Source organism: Zosterops lateralis, assembly GCF_965231275.1.
Source record: "Zosterops lateralis genome assembly, chromosome: 6".
NCBI lineage: Eukaryota > Metazoa > Chordata > Aves > Passeriformes > Zosteropidae > Zosterops > Zosterops lateralis.
Window position 1 is genome coordinate 5926896 of NC_139761.1, and position 18626 is coordinate 5945521.

At 46.3% G+C, this 18626-nt stretch overlaps 1 protein-coding gene across 1 annotated transcript in view; it reads left to right on the forward strand.

Moving 5' to 3' along the window:
- Positions 1-18626, forward strand: part of PRKCH (protein kinase C eta) — a gene marked incomplete at its 5' end in the record, with an annotated part of 114713 nt that overhangs the window by 56250 nt on the left and 39837 nt on the right. The window contains one exon of the mRNA XM_083862663.1: positions 13172-13326. Within this exon, the coding sequence (XP_083718789.1) occupies positions 13172-13326 (155 nt within the window). The remainder of the gene's footprint in view (positions 1-13171; positions 13327-18626) is intronic.

Consider the following 18626-nt stretch of genomic DNA (forward strand, 5'->3'; position numbering starts at 1 on the left):
TGATGGTTAAGATTAAATGAGTCTAGACTGGCCATGGGTACAGTTAGACTGGAAATTAAAAGGAGGTTGCTAAACAGTAGAGCAGCCTGGAAACAGGAGTTTCTGGACCAGCTTGTCATCAGAGGAGCAGAGGGAAGAACCCCTCAGCCCTTGGTGCCCTGAACAGAGAGCTGGTCAGTCCTTGAAATGGTGCCAAGGGAGCGACCCTGCTATTTCCTGGGTTCCTCTTTTACTTGAATCCCACTTTGCTTTGTTGTCTGGATTGTCTGTAACAGACAACCACTTCTCCTCTGATGATAAACAACACAAAAAGGGGAAGTGTTTACAGAAAAAAAGTAGATTTCAAATTAAGGTGGTTCATGACCTCTTTTGCCCATGGTCTGCACTCAGTGACACCCACTTCAATCCAGAATAACCAGATTCAAATTGCTTATAAAAGCACAATTTAACCCCTTTGCTATAGCAGAAAAATCATTGCAACACCAGGGTATTCATTGGTCACAGTCCTTCCAGAAAGGCTTAACCAGGCTGGTACAGGCTTAATCCAGGCTTCTCTTTATTCTTTGTAAGGCATGGAAATATCCCCTCCATTAACAAGACCTTGGCAGAAAAAGATATCTATATATATATAAACCATTATATATATATCTATATATATATAAAAAAGAGTAACCACTTATTCAAAATGTCATCCTGCAGCCATATTTAAAAATTTATGGATTGGGGCCATGGTAGCACAAATACCCAGTTTGCAATTACGTGGAAACCACATCACATGTATCACAGTTACAGCCCAGACTCTTAAAATGTGGTATTAATGGTTCATGTTATAAAAAACAAAACACAACTCCAGTCTGCCATGGAGATCCTGGATACATAATGACCTACTGGGCTTGACTTGGGGAATTTTTCAAGAGCTAGCTGTTTTGAGGCCTCTTACCATTTGTCAAGGCCGAGTCAAAGCCTGCTCCCATAAGATCAGGACAAGCTGGGACTGACTGGCAGAGCAGCAGCCCAGCTGGAAGGCAGACAGGGCTTATGGTAGGTGCCAGGTTCAGTCTGAGCCAGCAGTGCAGCCCCATGGAGTGTGAGCCAAATTATGGACCAGGCTGCTTCAGGAACTTGGAAGAGTCATTATCTGTTCTGCTGGCACTGGAGAGGCTACACCTGACACAGGGGTGTCCAGTTACAGCCTCCCCCATCCCAGGGGAAATCATGGAAACTCAAAAGGAAGGCTCTTGGAAGCGCCTGAGATGCTGCTGCAGTTTGAGGACAGAGCACTCACAGGGTCTGAGAATTTGGCTGGATCCAGAGCCATTTGAATTCTGTTTCTTTTACAAAATCCCACCCAAACCAGCAAACTCTTCCCTTGGCTTAAGCAGCCTGGGGGTGACTTTAACAGCCTGGGACATGTCTGTGGTGCACAGTGTTCAGGGCCAGGCTGAATGAAGCTCTGAGCAACCTAATCTAGTGAAAAGTGTCCCTGTACAGGAGAGGAAGGTTGTAACTAGATGACCTTTAACATCCCTTCCAACCCAAACTAGTCTGTGATTCTGTGATCAGCTGAGCAGGCACAAGTAGCCCAAACAGCAATTACCTAAGTTCATCTGTAGTGCTGCTACTTCTGCTTGCCTGTTTTAGAGCTGGCTGAGGTTTTTCTGAGCTTACATTAGCCACTGATGGTTTTCAGAAAGGTTTTCTGTTCTCTTGCGCTGCCTCTGTGCTCAGTGTGAGCCTGCTTTAGTCTCAGCTGCAGCTTAAGTGATGCCCTCCAGCAAGGGCAGCTTTATTAGCCCAGGGTGGGCTGAGGCTGCCTGACCTCCAGGCAGCCTCCTGGCTCCATCAGGGCTGAATCCTGCAGCCACTAGGTGGTAGGAGCTGCAAGGGCTGTCTCTGCCTGCTGTGGGTCACAGTTTTCAGAGAGTAAAGATGAAATATCAGTAGCTCAGCAGGTTGCAGAGGCTGGATGTAGCCATCTGTGTGCCCAGCACTGGCCTGGGCAGTTTTGGATTTGCACCTCTGGATTCTTTTCCTGTGAAAGGCAAGGAAGGAGTCCAGATGCTCCATTGCAGGGGGGGCAGTTTAAATCCTGCTTCAGCTGCATCTGTGGGAGGTCTTCCTTGCTCACCACCTCTCTATCTTTTTAAAATTTTTTTTTTCAATTGAAAGCCTTGCTTCGAGAGCTCTCCACCTTGCCTAAGCCATTTACCTCTGCTTTTTCTAGGGCCTTAGAATAATTCTTTGGTGTCAGAGAGGATTATGCTTCTGCTCCAATAATCTGTGAGTTGCTCACAGGTGCTGGGACCTGTGGATAATCGTGGATCCTGCATTAGGGGTCACAAGCACCAAAAAGTGTTTGTTTCCCTTTACCTGACACTGGTGTCCTCCAACACCTCAACAATACTGTCCTAGGAGGGGTGAGAGAGGCTATATGTATAAATAGCCAAGTCAGTAATTTAATCCTGGGGAATGTGAGTCCTGGAATGTTTTAATTAAAATCAGTTTGCAGTAAGTAGGTCCTGTCTTCTTAGGGGTTTAGGAGCCATCCTTCCTGCACAGGTGGTTTGCTTTTAAATCCTTTTGTCTCCACTCATATGCATGAGAATGAAGAGGGCTGGGGGAGATAGGCTTCCCATGCAAATAGTGTCGAATAGCTTCTGGGTTTTATGTTTATTGCCCTTATCCCTTTTCTCATGACCAAAGGGTCCTTCCAGGGGACTGTCCCCCAGGCGATGCTGTTCCCAGCTCTGTCCCCGTCAGCCAGCCTGATCGTTATATGGATTTGCTTTCCCTCGGGCTCTGCTGACAGTTGCTGAGGCTCAGAGCCTGCCCCTGTTGTTCCAAAAATAGTGAGATGCCAGAACTTGGCAGAGGGATGTGATTTTCTATAACGAGCGTCCTTCAAGATAATAACGAGCAGGGCTGCTATTTGAGCCAGGCAGGACTGGCCTAGGACTCCAGGACAGTATAATCATGGAACTGGTCCCGTTTTACAAGGGCTGTTTGGCACTCAGCTTTTTGTCCCCATTACTGGCTGAGGGCTGATGTCGTGCTCTCAGCATGGAAGGGGATCCTCATACCTTTCTCTGCGTCTCCACTGGCTCTTGGGGGCACTCAGGCAGTTCTGCCAGGGTCAGTGTGGTCATCTTGTCGTGGGTCACCCAGTTGTTTAGAGAGATGAGCCTGTATTTCACCTCCTAGAGGTGTTAGAACTGACCTGGAGCCTTCAACAGGGGCATCATTTCCAAGTGAGGGCCCACAAGTCAAAGTGGTGAGACTGAGAGGTGGCAGCTCCCCCACCCCTTGCCCTCAGGTGCCACCAGGGAGGTCTAAGTGCACTTGTATGTCCAGGGGAGTTCTTGGTCATGGTCCCCCAGGGGATCTCCAGCATCAGCCTGGTTGTCTACCAGCCACTCCAGTGCCACCAAATGGGTAGAGCACAGGGCAGAGCCTGGTGTGGTGGAGATGAGGGAGGCTGGAGAGGCAGTGACAGCCTTTCCAGGGCTTTGGGAGATGAACAAGTGCCCTGACACAGACTTTGCAGTGTGCTGGTGGCTGTTCAGGAAGCAGTGATGTTCTCTTTGATGTTCTCTTTGAAAGGCACTGGGAGGGAGCCCTTTGGGAGCAGAGAGGATGGCTTTGATCCACTCCCAGGCTCTGAACCCTCAGCATTCCCTCTGTGGCATGTTGTGGAGGCACAACTCCATGTGTGCATTTATGTGACAGCCAAATGCCCATCTTGGATGCTTTTCTGCAGGCATTGAGACTTTTTCTCTTATTCTTGAGAGTTGACACCTGTGTTAGCCCCAAGCTCTTCTGCTGGAAGGCTCTGCAAGTCAGGCTTGAGAGAGCTTGAGCTGTTCTTTACCTGGGATGGCAGGCTGGTTTTTGGGGGGGTTCTTGGACAGGGAGGTACGGGGGAATTTCCTCTCTCCCCCTCCACTCTTGAGTGCAGATCCTGCAGGTGTGTGCACCGTGGTGCCCTCACATCAGCTTTGTGACCACAGCAGGGACAGTCAGTTTCTGCTCCCCTCTGGCTCCTGTCTAGCACGGAATAAAGGCAGGCTGGTTGAAAGTGCATCTTCCTGTGGTTTGACAGCATTGACATCCACCAAAAACCCCTGATGTGTTTGCTGGCACACTGGTTCCAGTTGTCAGTGAGCCTGACGTGCCAGGCCTCCGTGGGCTGCCCGCAAAGTCTCTGCTTTTTCTGACACCTTGCAGTGGTCACTTCTTTGCAGGAACATTTGAGGCCAGGGGATATTTTTTTTTTTTTTTTTTGCAGGCAGGAGGTGAAACAAGATCAGGCTGACATTTCTGACTCTAATCTGTGAACTTTGCTGGAGGTCCATGCTTGGGCTGCAGGCTGAGGTGATGTGAGCTGAGGTGAAAACATGAGCTGGAGGGTTGGAAGGGTCAGCTGCCATCGTGGTGTCGTAGCTCCCCAGTGTAACTTTCTGACCCCAGATAGTCGAGGGACTTTGGATATTTGCATTTTCATGAAGCTGATACAAATTCCTGTCCCCATCTACAGTGGCTTAGGGGAGAGACTGTAGCTTGGACAAATCATCAAGCTCAGTGCAAGGGTAGCCAAGTGTGTTGCCTTATGGTGAGCCACAGTATGTGAAATTAACATTTTTTTGTCCTTAAAATCAAGGGAGTTGTGGCATAAAAAGAGATCAGGATGGAAGCAGCTCTCAAGCAGCCCTGAGCAAGCAGGTGCCAGTCATTATTGAGGAAGAATAGGAAAAAAAAACCCAAAGAGAATCTAAGCTCAGAGGAGTGGTGTGAGCCAGTGGTGCCTTAGGTTTCAGTCTCTTTGAATCCATATTGCTTTCCAGGTGATGTTTAAGGTGATTCACAAATCTTCCCAGCAAGCTGTTGCCAAGTAGCTTTTGGGTGTTTTGGCAGTCTTAATTTTTGTGAAGACCTTGGCTGAGCTTGTAGGGGTCTTTAGTCTTCCCTAGCCCTGCCTGAGCCAGCAGGTATTGCAGAGCTCAGTGTTTTGTAAAACGGGAAGAGCTGTTGCAGGTTGGTCACTGTAAACGGAAAAGACCAATTTCAGTAGCCTTTTTGAACTGAGGGCTGTAAAAAAACCCATGGTATTTACAGGGCTATTCTCTTCTGAGACACCAAGATACCAGCAGCCAGCTGAGGGGTGCAGATGGGCTATAAATCTTTGATTAACAGGTAATGTCTATAGTGTCATACACTCTAGTTCCTTATTTCTCAATTTATTCCCCTCTAAGTTCAATCAGTCCTTTGAATTTTTTTAATCTTTCAGGTGGGAAGGAGCCTTTATGTAGTTTTCTTTACCATTTTAAAAAGGTCTGGGAGGGAAGATTTTGTGTTGCTTCTTCTTTCAATTTGTCTTGTATCCTTTTAATAGTTCATTTTAATGATGCTCAAAGTGTCTTTTTCTTTGATTGGGATTAAAAAACCAGACTTTTTTGTACATAATTGGTTGGCTTATCTGAGTTTTGAGTTTTTTTCCTAATTTGTGTCTGGTCTTGTTTCCAATGGAAAAGATACAGGTGAACAAGATGACCATCCTTTTGCACTTATGGTGTGTAAAAGTTTCTAGTGAGAAGATGAGCTAAGAGTGTAATGCTGCTGTGAATTAGGCTCTCTTGCAGGGAGGGGGTGAGGAGGAAGGATGTGTGTATGGTTCACTTGAATACCCCAGAAGATGCATTGTTCCAGACAAATGACTCAATTTGCCTGTTACCAAAACTCTCCAGCGTATGAGCTTGAAATTTCAGCCAAGTGGTTAAGAAAATAGGGGCAGAAATTTGGAGGATGCAGTTAGATTTGAGCTTGTTTATTTTGGTGGTTTTTTTCCCTGGGGCAAGTAGGAACCCACAACTCCCTTCAGCTCATCCTAGTTTGAGGTTGTCATCTTTGGGCTCCTCTGGAATGAGCTCGGTGTTGGTGCTGTACTGTTCACCCCAGTGCCAGGGCTGCCTTCACCCCCAGGGACCCTGCAGAATTTATCTATGCAAGTGGCAGGACCCAATTTATGATTCTCTGAGTGATGTGTCTCGCTGCGGTGGCCTCACAGGGAGCCTCGTGGTGCTCTCTCACTGTCAGAGAGCAGAGTGTGCTGGGTGATAACCAGTGATAAAACAGTGTCACTGACATGGTTCTGACCATGGTTGGTGACTCTTTGTTAAAGGACCTAAACACGAGCCTGGTGTGGGGAAATGACTTGAGATTCTCAGAAATGTGTTCAAGAGCTGCCCAGCCCAGAGGAGACACCACATGTTCCTTGTGCCCATTCTGAGTTGGCTTAATCTTCACTGCACCTCCTTCTAGCTTAAAAAACCACCCAAAACCAGCAGAAGAAATAAACCTTCCCTTTCTTAGCCTTTCCACCTGCATCACAACAGTGATCATCTGGGTAACCCCAGGGCTGTGTGTGCTGTCTGTGGCCTGGTTGCCTGAGGCAGAAGTGGTTCCTGGGGCCAGTGAGCACTTGTGCAGCCACTGAAGCAGGGAGGAAGAGCAGCTCACCAGAGCAGCACTGCTGGGTGAGCAGATGGCTGTAAAACCTGCTGCCTGTCTGTCTGTGAGCCCTGGGCCACGAGCATGGGATTCCATCTGAGCCAGCATGGGGCAGAGGTGTTTGTTCCTTGATGTAGTTGCTGTGATTTGAAATCAAAGGACCCAATCTTCACCTGACATCAGTTGCTGCCTTGCTCCGTTGCAGTCAGGCCAGAGTGGCTTTGTCTGGAAATTTGGGGCTGAGCTCAGTCTGGAAATTTGGGGCTGAGCTCATTGGGTCTGCTCTGGTGCTCATGCATTTGTGTGTTTGTGCAAGGGTTGTTGTGATGAGGCTGTTCACAGGACACCTGTGATGCTCCCTGGGTTTGAAACCATGTGTGACCACCCTGGATAGCCTGTTCTCCTTAAAACCCTTGGGGCTGGGGGCAGCAGGTAGCTCGTGGGGGTGCTGGGCTGCCTTGGTGCCAAGGGCTGGGTGTACAGGGGAGGCATTTCCAACAGGAATTCATAGAATCTGTGTATTCTGTGAAGGGCTGGGAATGGAATCATGGAATCACAGGATATGCTGAGTTGGAAGGGACCCATCAGCACCACTGAGTCCAACTCCTGGCCCTGCACAGCACCACCCCCAAGAGTCACGTCCTGTGCCTGAGAGCATTGTCCAAACCCTCCTTGAACTCTGCCAACCTTGGTGCTGTGCCCACTGTCCTGGGGAGCTTGTTCAGTGCCCAGACAACCTCTGGGTGAAGAACCTTTTCCTGATATCCAACCTAAACCTTCCCTGACACAATGTCAGGCCATTCCCTCGGGTTCTGTCACTGGGCACCAGAGAGATCAGTGCTTCCCCTGCTTCCCCTCTGCTTCCCCACATGAGGATGTTGAAGAACCACAGTGAGGGAGGGGGAAAGCATTTCCAACAGGAATTCATAGAATCTGTGAAGGGATAGGTATGGAGGGGAGGCATTTCCAACAGGAATTCATGGGTTCTGTGGGGGCCTGGGTGTGGAGAATGAGCATTTCCTCACAGAGCAGCATCCAAGAGTGGGGTATGACTGTGTTAGTCCTACAAAAATAAATACTCGGTTACAAATCTATTTCTTATTCCAGATCCTGCACTTGGCAGTGCCTTGACCCAGATACAGATGGCCACTTGCACTGCTGGGGAGTTGGACATGTGGCTTGCTGGAGCCCAGTACTGAGAAATTATGGTTTATTTGCTCGCTCTCAGCAAGACCTAGGGCAGATTTGCTTTGTGTGGGGGTTGTGGACCACGAAGGGAGAACATTGGGAACACTGAGAGAGCCTGCCAGCTCTTGTAATTATCTTGTAATCATTTGCTTGCAAGCTCCCCTAAGCCCTGCTACTCTTTTTGGAAACAATAAAGTTTCTCTGGGAAGAGGCAACACAGCTGTCTCTGTTTGGGGATATTTTGGAAAGCCTCCCTTCTGCTCTGCAAAGCATAAACCACCAAAACAGGGAAAAATGACTGTTTTCTTGGGGAAGCCCTTTTGGCTTCAGTGAACTCAGATTGAGCGCAAAGCTGATTTTCTAAGCAGTTGTGTGCATGAATTATTTCCAAAAAGATGAAATGCAAACTAAATGGAATTCCTGAGCCGGACTGATTTTTTGTGGGGGAAAATTGTACCCTTGTGATTGGTGATAAGGTCCCTAGAGGTCTTTGGTCTTCTGTGGGTTGTACATGGACATCAGCTGTGATTTTTAAGTAGAAGAGGGTAGAAGCTGGCCATCACATGGCACAGGGAGAAAAAAGATGCTCTTTAAATAAAATCTGGATTTTTTTTTCTTCCCCTGTGTTGATAGATAGGTAAGGTATGAGGATCCAAAACAGCTTGTAGAGCTGGTGGGGACAAAGGGCTAAAGTGATGCTTGAGATGGATTCCAGTGTTTTCAAGGGGCAGTAACCAGTGTGTGGATTATCCTTCTTGGTGGCTCTTGCAGTCAGGGACTTTCTTCAAGCCCTACAAAACCCCCTAAGACAATGAACAAATATAATGGGTATATGTAGCTGCTGTCAACCACTGCTGTGCTTCCAACCCCTGCCCTGCTAATAGGTGAACAAACAGGGATAGAAAACTGAAATTAAAACAACAAAAATTTTTAAAAAGCCAAGAAAAATTAAAAAACACAACCCTGTTGTGTGAAAATTGGAAGGGTTAATCTCTATGTGTAGGCCAGCCTTGAAATAAACCCACCCAATGCCATGGATTTTGTTTCCTCCAAGTGTTCTTTAATTTACAGTAACAATTGCTCTGAGAGTTTATTATTTTGATCCCAGTCCAGGAATGGTGCAATGTGATTTCCTCCTGTGGCTGCCACTTGCTGCGAAGCCTTTCGTGTCACTGTTTCCTGTTGACTCAAATGGTCCTTTTTTACCACGTCAAACAGAGATACCAGATCAGGCAGACTTCTGGGCAAAGCACAATAGAAAAACAGAGATGTGAGGAGTTCAGCATTGGCCCTGTCAAAAAACAATCCAGCTTTCAACTCCTCCTAATTCCCGCTGGTAGTCCCCAAGAAAGGAGGAGACACATAACTGACTCTTAAGTCAGGTCAAGTTTGCAAAGTGTCTGAACTGTCTGCTGTTCTAAGATTTACTTTTCCTGGCCCTCCTTCTTAAGTTGTTTACTCAGTCTTACTCTTCTGGCTGCAAATTGCCTTCTTTTTTTCTGTTTTTCTGTTCATCTCCCTCCCTCTTCTCTCCTCTCTTCTCCCCTCTCTTCTCCCCTCTCTTCTCCCCTCTTCTCCCACTTGCCTCCAACTCCCTCCTTCTTTCCCCCTCTTTTTCTTCCCCCTCTTTCCTTCCCCTCCTTTTTTTTTAATAGGATACAACTTGTTTATTTTATTTATATAGTTAAACTTATTTTTATATATAACATATATATTATATATATAAATATATATATATATATATATATATATAAATAAACTTATAGTTTATTTTATTTCTTAATGATTCCTGGGAGAGTGGTTGGTCTTTGTGGTTTTTCAAGCTGATGGTCTTCCCTAAGAGTAAAAAGGGAAGGCCTTGCCTGGCTTTTAGATGCTTTTCCCCAAAGGATGGTCATTAGTGCTGATTTTCCAAATGTGTTTTGCCAGGCATGTAGCAGACCAGTGCACAAGTGCTGCATTGTAAACCAGTTGTAATATCCATCCTGCTCTTTTCTTCAGCAGCCCTATGGGATTTCTAAGTGTTAGGAAACTGGGCAGACAATAAGTTGGACCTCCTTAAAATAAATTGAAAGGAAAAAAAAAAAAAAAAAAGATGAAGTAACCCAAAATTCTGTATCTATGCTTGACCAGTGAAATGAGCCCATGGGTGGGTGTGACCATGTAACATGTGCAGTTAGACTTGCTCAATTTTGCAGTTAGTCTGAAGCAAAAGCAGTTTTTAGTAAAAAGCTGCTAATTCCATGGCAGCAGTGTTGTGAATTTTAAAATCAGCTGTTTTGGTGCCTACCTGAATGTTTGAGCAAAGAATAGTGTCTTTCTGTAAGCATCATAGTAAAGACAAGCAGAAGTCTGAGGTGGGCTGTGGAGTTTTGCCTGCTCTAGAGAAGCTGGAATATGTGTTTTAAGATAGAAAGTGTTAATTTTGTTTCCCTGAAGGTCACCTTTAAGGAAAGAGTAGAAAATCCCAGTGTTCACCTAAGTGCATGGATGTTTATACAAGCATATGTATCACTTATATAAATACACATACCATCCCTCACCAGGCTGCTGGTAAATTAAATTACTTCCTGTTGAGGATCTGGCAAGAGGGATTTCTTTTTAAGTATGGGCTTGAGGAGATGCCTGGACAAGCTGGGCTAGATAAGCATGTGTTATGTCGAGAGATCAGCAAGGAAAGAGGTGGGAAAGAATAACAAGGAGATTTAAAAGCCAGCCCGACTGGCGAGGCAGAGGTGATACCTGTGCTGCAGCTGGAGGAACAGGCAGGCACAGCACAGCCAGACTGAGTTTAAACACCTGTAGTGAAGATCACAGAATTACAGAATCATTAGGTTGGAAGAGACCTCCAAGATCATCAGGTCCAACCCAACCCTAACCTCAACTAAACCATGACACCTACTGCCACATCCAGTCTTTGTTTAAACACATCCAGGGATGGTGAATCCACCACCTCCCCAGGCAGACCATTCCAATACTTTATTACTCTTTCTGTAAAAAACTTTTTCCTAATATTCAGACTGTGTTTCTCTTGATGCAGCTGAAGATTGTGTCCTCTTGTTCTGTCATTTGCTGCCTGGAGAAAGAGACCAACTCCACCTGATGACAGCCACCTTTTAGGAAGCTGTAGAATGATAAGGTCACCCCTGAGTCTCCTTTTCTCCAAGCTAAACACCCCCAGCTCCCTCAGTCATTCCTCACAGGGTTTGTGTTCCTAGCCCTTCACCAGCCTTGTTGCCTCCTCCTGGATGTGCTCAAGGGTCTCAATGTCTTTCCTAAACTGGGGGGCCAGAACTGGACTCAGCACTGGAGGTGTGGCCTCACCAGTGCTGAGTACAGGGGAAGAATGACCTCCCTGCTCCTCCTGGCCACACCATTCCTGATAGATGTAGCATTAGAGGGCTGATGTGGGCTGAAGAGCCAAGGCTGGTGCACAGTTGGTGCTGCTCTGGCTCAGACTGCTGCCTAGACAAGCCATCTCGGGTGTCTTTCAGTGCCCTCCCATAAAGATAAACAATGTGCTGATGTTGTTTATATGAACTGGAGATAGCATTCAGCACATGGCCTTGGTGCTGCAGTAGTGCTGGGAGCAGTGGGGAGGCTGCACCTCAAATGCTGCTTTCAGTTTAGGACCCTCACTGCAAGGAAGACAGGGAGGTGCTGGAGTGTGTCCAGGGAAAGACAGCAGAGCTGGGGAAGGGTTTGGAGCACAAGTCTGATGAGGAGCAGCTGAGGGAGCTGGAGAGGCTTAGACTGGGGAAGAGGAGGCTTGGGAGGGACCTTCTCTCCCTGACAGGAGGGTGGACCCAGGTGGGAGTCAGGCTCTGCTCCAAGGGAACAAGGGACAGGACAAGAGGAAATGGTCTGAACTTGCAGCAGGGGAGGTTTAGATCGGATATTAGGAACAATTTGTTCACTGAAAGGGTGATCAAGCTGCCTGGAACAGTCTGCCTAGGGCAGTGGTGGAGTCACCATCACTGGACATATTTAAAAGATGTGTAGATGGGTGGCACTTGGGGACATGGTTTAGTGGTGGGCTTGGCAAAGTTGGGTAAGTGCTTGATGGTCTCTAAAGGTCTTTTCCAATCCAGATGATTCTGTGATTTAATGATCATAGAAGGAGCTCAGAAGGAGCTGTTGGGCAGAGCCCAGGTTGCCTGTGCAAAGCAAGCTGTCCTCATGTGTTACAAGCCATTTGCTTTCCTGCTCATGTCCATTGAGAAATGGAGGAATTTCTGGTTGTTTTTCTTCTGCTGTGTGCATCTCAAGATGTTAATACCAGTAGTCATTTCAAGCTGGCTGGCTGCCAGAAAGTGGAGCACGACAATGCTTATCCTCTTAAACCTAGAGAGGGTTTAAAAGTAGCTTGTAGATAATTAACATCAGACCTGGGAAGAGGCTTGTGGGAAAGAAGGGCAAATATTACCATTAAAAGCCTGCCTGATCTCAGTTGAATTCTATGCCTGTTTTCCAAACTGCTTGTTCCTGATATTCAGAGAAAAATTGAAACAATAAATACCGTAAGTCCTGAAACAATTGCTGAGAGAAATTTTTGAACTCTACTGCAACAATTCCAGGGTTTATTTTTGTGCCAAACCTCTGTGTCCTTCCTCTCACAATCAAGTGAACACATGCAAAACCCCTACTCACTGCTGAGCACACAGCTTAAGCAAGTGCCTCCCTATCTGTAGGCTTTTGCAAAGGCCATAACAAAGCCAAAAAAGAAACCTCAGAGACCAATAGCTGTGGTTAATGAGCTGAGCTTTATCAAACAAGTTGCTTTTCTGCTCAGCAGAAACTTTTTTTTAAACTTCATCCTTATCAGTTCCTCTATTGCCCAGAGGTGTTTGCAGGTTAATTAGAGGAAAGCTGGAACCTGAGGGCCCAAAAAGCAGCTGTCATGCAAGTGTATGGCAGGAAATCCCATCCTGGAAAACAGCCCACGTTCTCCAGAAATAATGTTGGGATATCCTTGAGACAATGTTGTGCTGTTTTGGTGAAGCTGCAGTCTGGTTATGTTCATTGTGTTATGGAGCAGCTTTCCCCAGAGATCTGAGGTGTTTACTGGGGATATTTTGCAGCTTTCTCTTGTGCCACTCAGCTCAGAGAGTACTGGTGAAGGGGTATCATTCCCTGCTGATTGAGGCTAAGGATAATTCAGAGAAACCCAATGGGAGCTGATTACTCATGAGCACACACTTACCAACATGCCCAATCCATGTGTGAGCAATAATTCATTTCACAACTGAGGTCAAAACTTTTTGGGAGGAGTGCAGGGCAAGGAAGTACTAACAGGTCTTCCTGCTCTTGATTTAATTTTCCCTGAAAAAAAATCATTTGCCTTTCCCCCCACGCACCATCTCACGCTTACTTCATCTGTTTTTGTTTGGGAGATAATGGTTTTACTGAGACTTTTCCAAGCCTGAGCGAGGATGTGATTAATGCTGTTGATGTTTGTTGTGTTTGCCTTTGTGTGTAGGATCGCCTGTTCTTCGTGATGGAGTTTGTCAACGGCGGGGACTTGATGTTCCACATCCAGAAGTCGCGGCGCTTCGACGAGGATCGGGCGCGGTTCTACGCTGCAGAAATTATTTCAGCCCTCATGTTTCTCCATGGGAGAGGCATCATTTACCGGTGAGCTCTGCGTTCATTGCTTCCCTCAGTCTGAACCTCACAGCTGAGGTGAGAGCTGGAGTGTTCTTGAGTAAAAAAGTGTCACTTGCTGCCCACACCAGGAACGAGTTGTCAGCTGGGATCGCAGTACCCCCCACGTTCCCCCTGCACATTGGCCAGGATGTGCTACTTTCCAGGAGGGAGTGAAATTTCTGGGCAGGCATTAAGTGAAACCTTCCCAGATTTTCTGTGAGGTGAATGTAGGGATCTGTTGCTTTTGCTACAGTGTGCCATGTTATTTCAAGGCTAATGCGTGCTGGTCACACCAAACCCTCTGCTTCCCTGCAGTAGTTACTGGGTTTACACCCTATCTATTTCACATACCTGCTCAACGCCTCTCATCTCAGCCACTAAAAGTGTTTCAATTCCTGCCATGGTCCTACAGCAGGAGTTTTTCCTTCCTGTCCATGTCTGGCATCTTTGTGTTTGCAGCAGGATTGGAGCATTGTTGCCTCCATGCATCAGCCTCCACTCAAGGTCTCAAGGCTGTTCTCAGGAAACCGTTTCCCATACATAGCTCTCCTTTGTTATTTGTCATTTCTTTCTGTACTCAGGGGGGCAGTTTGGTTATATTTTTTTCCTTTCTGTGCTGCTGAAGTGCTCCCCTGCCAGCTCAAGCATAAAGGCATAGAGCAGCCAGCATGGATCAGAGCCAGGCTGTCGTGCAGAGCCTTCCCTGGACCAGCATCACCACTTGACCAGCATCCTCCCTCATGCTCCAGAGGCAGAGCAAGGCCTCTTCTGGGATGGAGCAGGACAGCAGGAGCAGGGAGGTGTCAGCACTGAGGCAGTCTGGTTGTACAGAAAGGTTTCTCTCTGCCATACTTCACAGAACACCTCTGGCATCCTTGTGCCCAGAGCACTGGAGAGGAGGAACAGGCTGTTGTTTTCTTTGGAATGCTGTTACCTGGAATCCAGCAGCAAAGCACATATTTTTGAGCATGGTCTGCTGTGGCCCTGCTCAGTACCACTTGTGACATGCCAGCATTGCAAAGAATAATGTCGAGTCTCTCTCTTTTGCTGCTTGGTTACAGTTGCACTGCTGGGATCCAGAGCTGGGTGCAGGATGGGACCAGTTCCAATCCCAGTCCAGCTCTGTTAATGCCATTTCTGTGGGTTGGACCAAATGTCATCTGATTTGAGACTTTACATAGTTTAACCCAGTCAGTAGGACATCCTTCCGTGACAGATAAACTCAGGTTTGAACTCATGAAAACCAGAATAGCTGAGGGCTAAAGTGGCCAAAGGGCTGGGGACTGTGCAAGGGGCACTTTTCTATCTCACGGGAGGATGATAGGATCAGTCAAGTAAAAGCAGCTTCTCTGTCTCTTCCTAACTTGAGCTCCAGTAAGAAACAGATGGTCAGGTGAGGACAGAGAATATTAAAATATTTTTAAGTATGAACTCATGTGATATATATGGCACAGTAAAATAGAGAAGGAGTGTCATTTTAATATCCTCCATGTCCTGAGAACCTGAAGATGACTAGTGATATATGCCCTGTGTATCAGACTCCTAAAGCAGAGTGATTGTCTGTATAGAATAGCAAATCTCCTTACTCTACAGCTGGATTTCAGTCTAATTCTTCCCTTGTGAATAATGCCAGCTGCTGAGGAGAGACCCTGCCAGATAATTACGCAAATGACATTATCCTTAAAACAGTGGCATCCAGTAGTCATTGTCAGCACCAAAACTGGGTCTGTGCATAATGTAATGCCTTGTGCTTACAGCTCATCCTGCCACCCCCAGTCTGCTGCCTGTCACAGGGCAGGAGTAACTGATCCCTCTGGGTTTTGGCACTCTTCAAGTGCTGCTGTAATTCATGATAGAAATTGGAGGAGTGACTGGAAAGCTCCTCGAACAACTGCACAGGCTTTGATCTTGTTGAGAAACTGGTTGTGGAGTCAGGTAGCTTCAGCTGCACAGGGCAGATCTGCAGGGGGGTGGGTGACTTGGTTTTTTATAATTAGTTGGGGTTCTAGAAGATGTAAGAGGAGAGAGCTGCTGGCTGGGGCTGTACTGAGCTGAGGTTGCTCCTGTCAGGTCACAAACACCAGGCTCTGGGAGGGAGCATGCAGGATGGAAGGGGATATTCAGAATGGAGTCATTGCACTTGTGTAAGAGAGTTTGGATCAGATTTTGTGATAAGAATGTGAGTGCTTGCTTAGAGAGCAAGAGACAGAGACACCAGAAATAGCCTGACCAGAAAGGGTTTTACCACAAGCTTTTCAAGGTGTCTTCTTTCTGGGTTTCCAGGGTCAGTGGAGGAAGAGAGTTGCTGGCCTTGAATACTCTGTGACTTTTGTTTTTCTTCTGGGCTTAACTTAAATGTATTTTTCCCTCCCCTCTTCAAGACTGGGCAGTTCAGGAAAAAATCTGCATTTACCAGTGCAATGAGTGTTCTCCTGGTAAGTCAAGTTGCATTTGCCACAAGTACTGCCAAAAGCTGCGTTTTCTCTTCTTTGAAATGCTGGAGAGGTCTGAGAGACAGCACTAAAAGTTTATCAAGAAGTTGCTGAAACTTGTCATTGTGGCCTGGCAGGATGGTGCTGGTGGCTGCTAAAATCAGGTGTCCATTGATTCCTTTTTCAGCCACACACAAGCAACTTGAAATAGCTGTAGAGCAATAATTTTGCAGTTGCTACTCTAAGTCCCTGAGAATGGGGTTCTGAGGCAGATGATGCATTTTGGCTATATGTGATTTTTAACTTTAAAACTGGGCTTACAGCTGGATTGGCCCTCTCATGGGATGGTTTTCATGATTCAGATGAAATTTTAAGCAAGTTTGCTCCTCATTTTGAGGAAACTCCTTTTTTGTTACTGAACTGTGGCCAGAATAGGAGTCCCATAAACGTACATTTTATGTATTTGGGGCTCTTTAAAAGAGAGCTTTCAGTTTCAAAAAAACTTTATATTTTCTCTCCATTTACATCACTACAAAGGAGAGATGACTTCCTGGCCTTATCAAGGAAAGGTCTGTCTTTGCCTGAGCTGAGGTTTAGCTGTCAACCTAGCAGCACCTATTTATAGTTGCTTCCTGAAAAAAGAATCAGCAAGTACAGTGAGGTTCCTTATCTCATCATACAGGGGAATGCATCCAGATATGAAAACAATATTTTTACATGTCACATAACAGTGAATTGTTCACCCTTAACCACAGAGGAGTAGGACAGGCACATATTTGGGATCAGCTCATGCTAGATGCTGCCAGGAAAATGTTAGGTAATAATCATGGTTGTTGTAAATAAAATCTTTGCTCACAGGGCAATATTTGTGCACTGCTGCTTTCTCTAAGATTATTTCTAGAGGAAATTGCTGTACTGGGCTCTGTTGCAGATAGGTAGGTTGGTTTATCATTTGTTCTAATGTCTGTATGTGCTATTTTTCTTGAGGCAGCTCTTGCCGACTTTCACTTTCCAGTTCAGCAGTTCCCAGGGTAGGGGAAGCATATTTTGGCTTCTGTGCATGCCAGAAACAAAACAAAGCAGCATATCTGAGCAGAATTGGGTTGCACAGTGGCTTTACTCAGTACGAGGGAGCTGCTCCACTCACAGTCTGATAAAAAGCAAAGAGATAATGGATGACTGTAAGGGTTTATTTTAAAAGCAGGACTTTTCCTTCTGTGTAGCACTACTGTAAAAATGTCTGGTCTGCCCTGATGCCCTCAAATCCAGCCCTTGGCATAGGCTGAGGTACAGCTTTGGGAGTGGGTGGATCCACATGCCAAGGTCCCCTACTTGAGTATTGAGGGCAAATGCAAGTATTTCCTTAAATTTGGTTGTTGTGGGGTTGGATTTGAGGTTTACAGTAAAATACAGTAAGAACTTTCTAAAGGCAACAATCAGCCCAGCCTAGTGGCACAGCCTTAATTTTTATGACAAACCTTTTTCTCTCTCTGCAAATATGTCTTGCTGGCAGGATGCCTGGGCTGAGAGGATCTCTTTCCAGAACACACCTCCACTACCTGCAGAGGTGATGCAGCATGCAGGACACAGTGTCAGCTCTGCACCCTGTACTTCAGTGGTGGTTTGGCAGCCTGAGGTGTAGAGTTGGGCAACAGGAAATCTCCATGCCCCAGCTCACTGCTGGAGACAATGTAGCTGAGCAGGAGCCAGAGGACCTAAAAGGCTGGTGACAAGGACTGGTTATTGGCTGGCTGAAGAACCTTGTTTTTATCCTGAGGGCTTGTGCTGGTCAAAGACCAGCAAAGACCTGCTTGTGCAAAGAATCCCTGTGCTCTGGTGTTGGTCGTGTGACTCGATGGTGTTTAATAGGATGCATAGTCCTTTTGGAAGGCAAAAGATAATTATGCAATTATCCAGATGAGAACATGGTCTGGCCTTGGGGCTGAGCTCCAGCTCTTGGGCAAAGTAAGATAAGCATGTTAACAGGCAGTGTTGACTCCTCTGTGTGTTACCTGAGAGCATCTTCTTAGTGTGTGGGGGACTTCTTTCGACAGGGAAAAACTTTCTCCTCTGGGATCTGGAAAGATTGCTGGATACTGGCCAGTCTCTGAAATCATCTATTCCTTGGTGGAGGAGACCCATCAGGTCTTCAGCTGTGTGTCTCATGACTGTTGGCTTTTATAGGGAATGAGCTTTTTGCAACAGGTTAATTCCCTGCCAATTCAAACAATGAGTCTGTGACACTCGAAGGAAGCTTTACATAAGCCTTTTACAGAGACCAGTTTTGCTGGAAAGACTCCTGTTAACTGAAACAACACTAAAGTTTCTTTCAGCAAAATCAATTAAAAATTATGTGCTGAAAACAGAAGCTGAATGCCTTTCCTAATTACATACAGCCACTGTTAACAGAGCAACTTCTATTAGTGTGCTGTTTGCTTTTTCAATGGGTCAAGACAGTGTAGACATGGGATTCCTCATCTTCACTCTGTGCTGGCTTTTGTTTGTTGTTTTTTTGTTTGATGGTGGGTTTTTTTTTTGCAACTGGTGATTTTGTTTATTCTCATCTCATGCCCTTTTTCACATCTGGAGCCAGATCTTGTTTCCCCTGAAGTCAAGGGGCTTTCCCCAAGGAGGTAAAGGAGCGGTTGAACTGGATCTGTGGCTGATAGCAGCAGTGCTCTGCAAGGCAAACTGGCTGGCTGGGGGGCTATCCAGGGATTACTGGTGGTTTGCTTAGGTGCTATGCATAGCTTTGTTTTCTTGGCAAACACAGATAAGCCTTTGGTTCAATGAGGTGTTTTTAAGCTTTTCTGAAAGAGAAAGACCTTACAGCAGCCTGGAGACCTGATAGCAGCC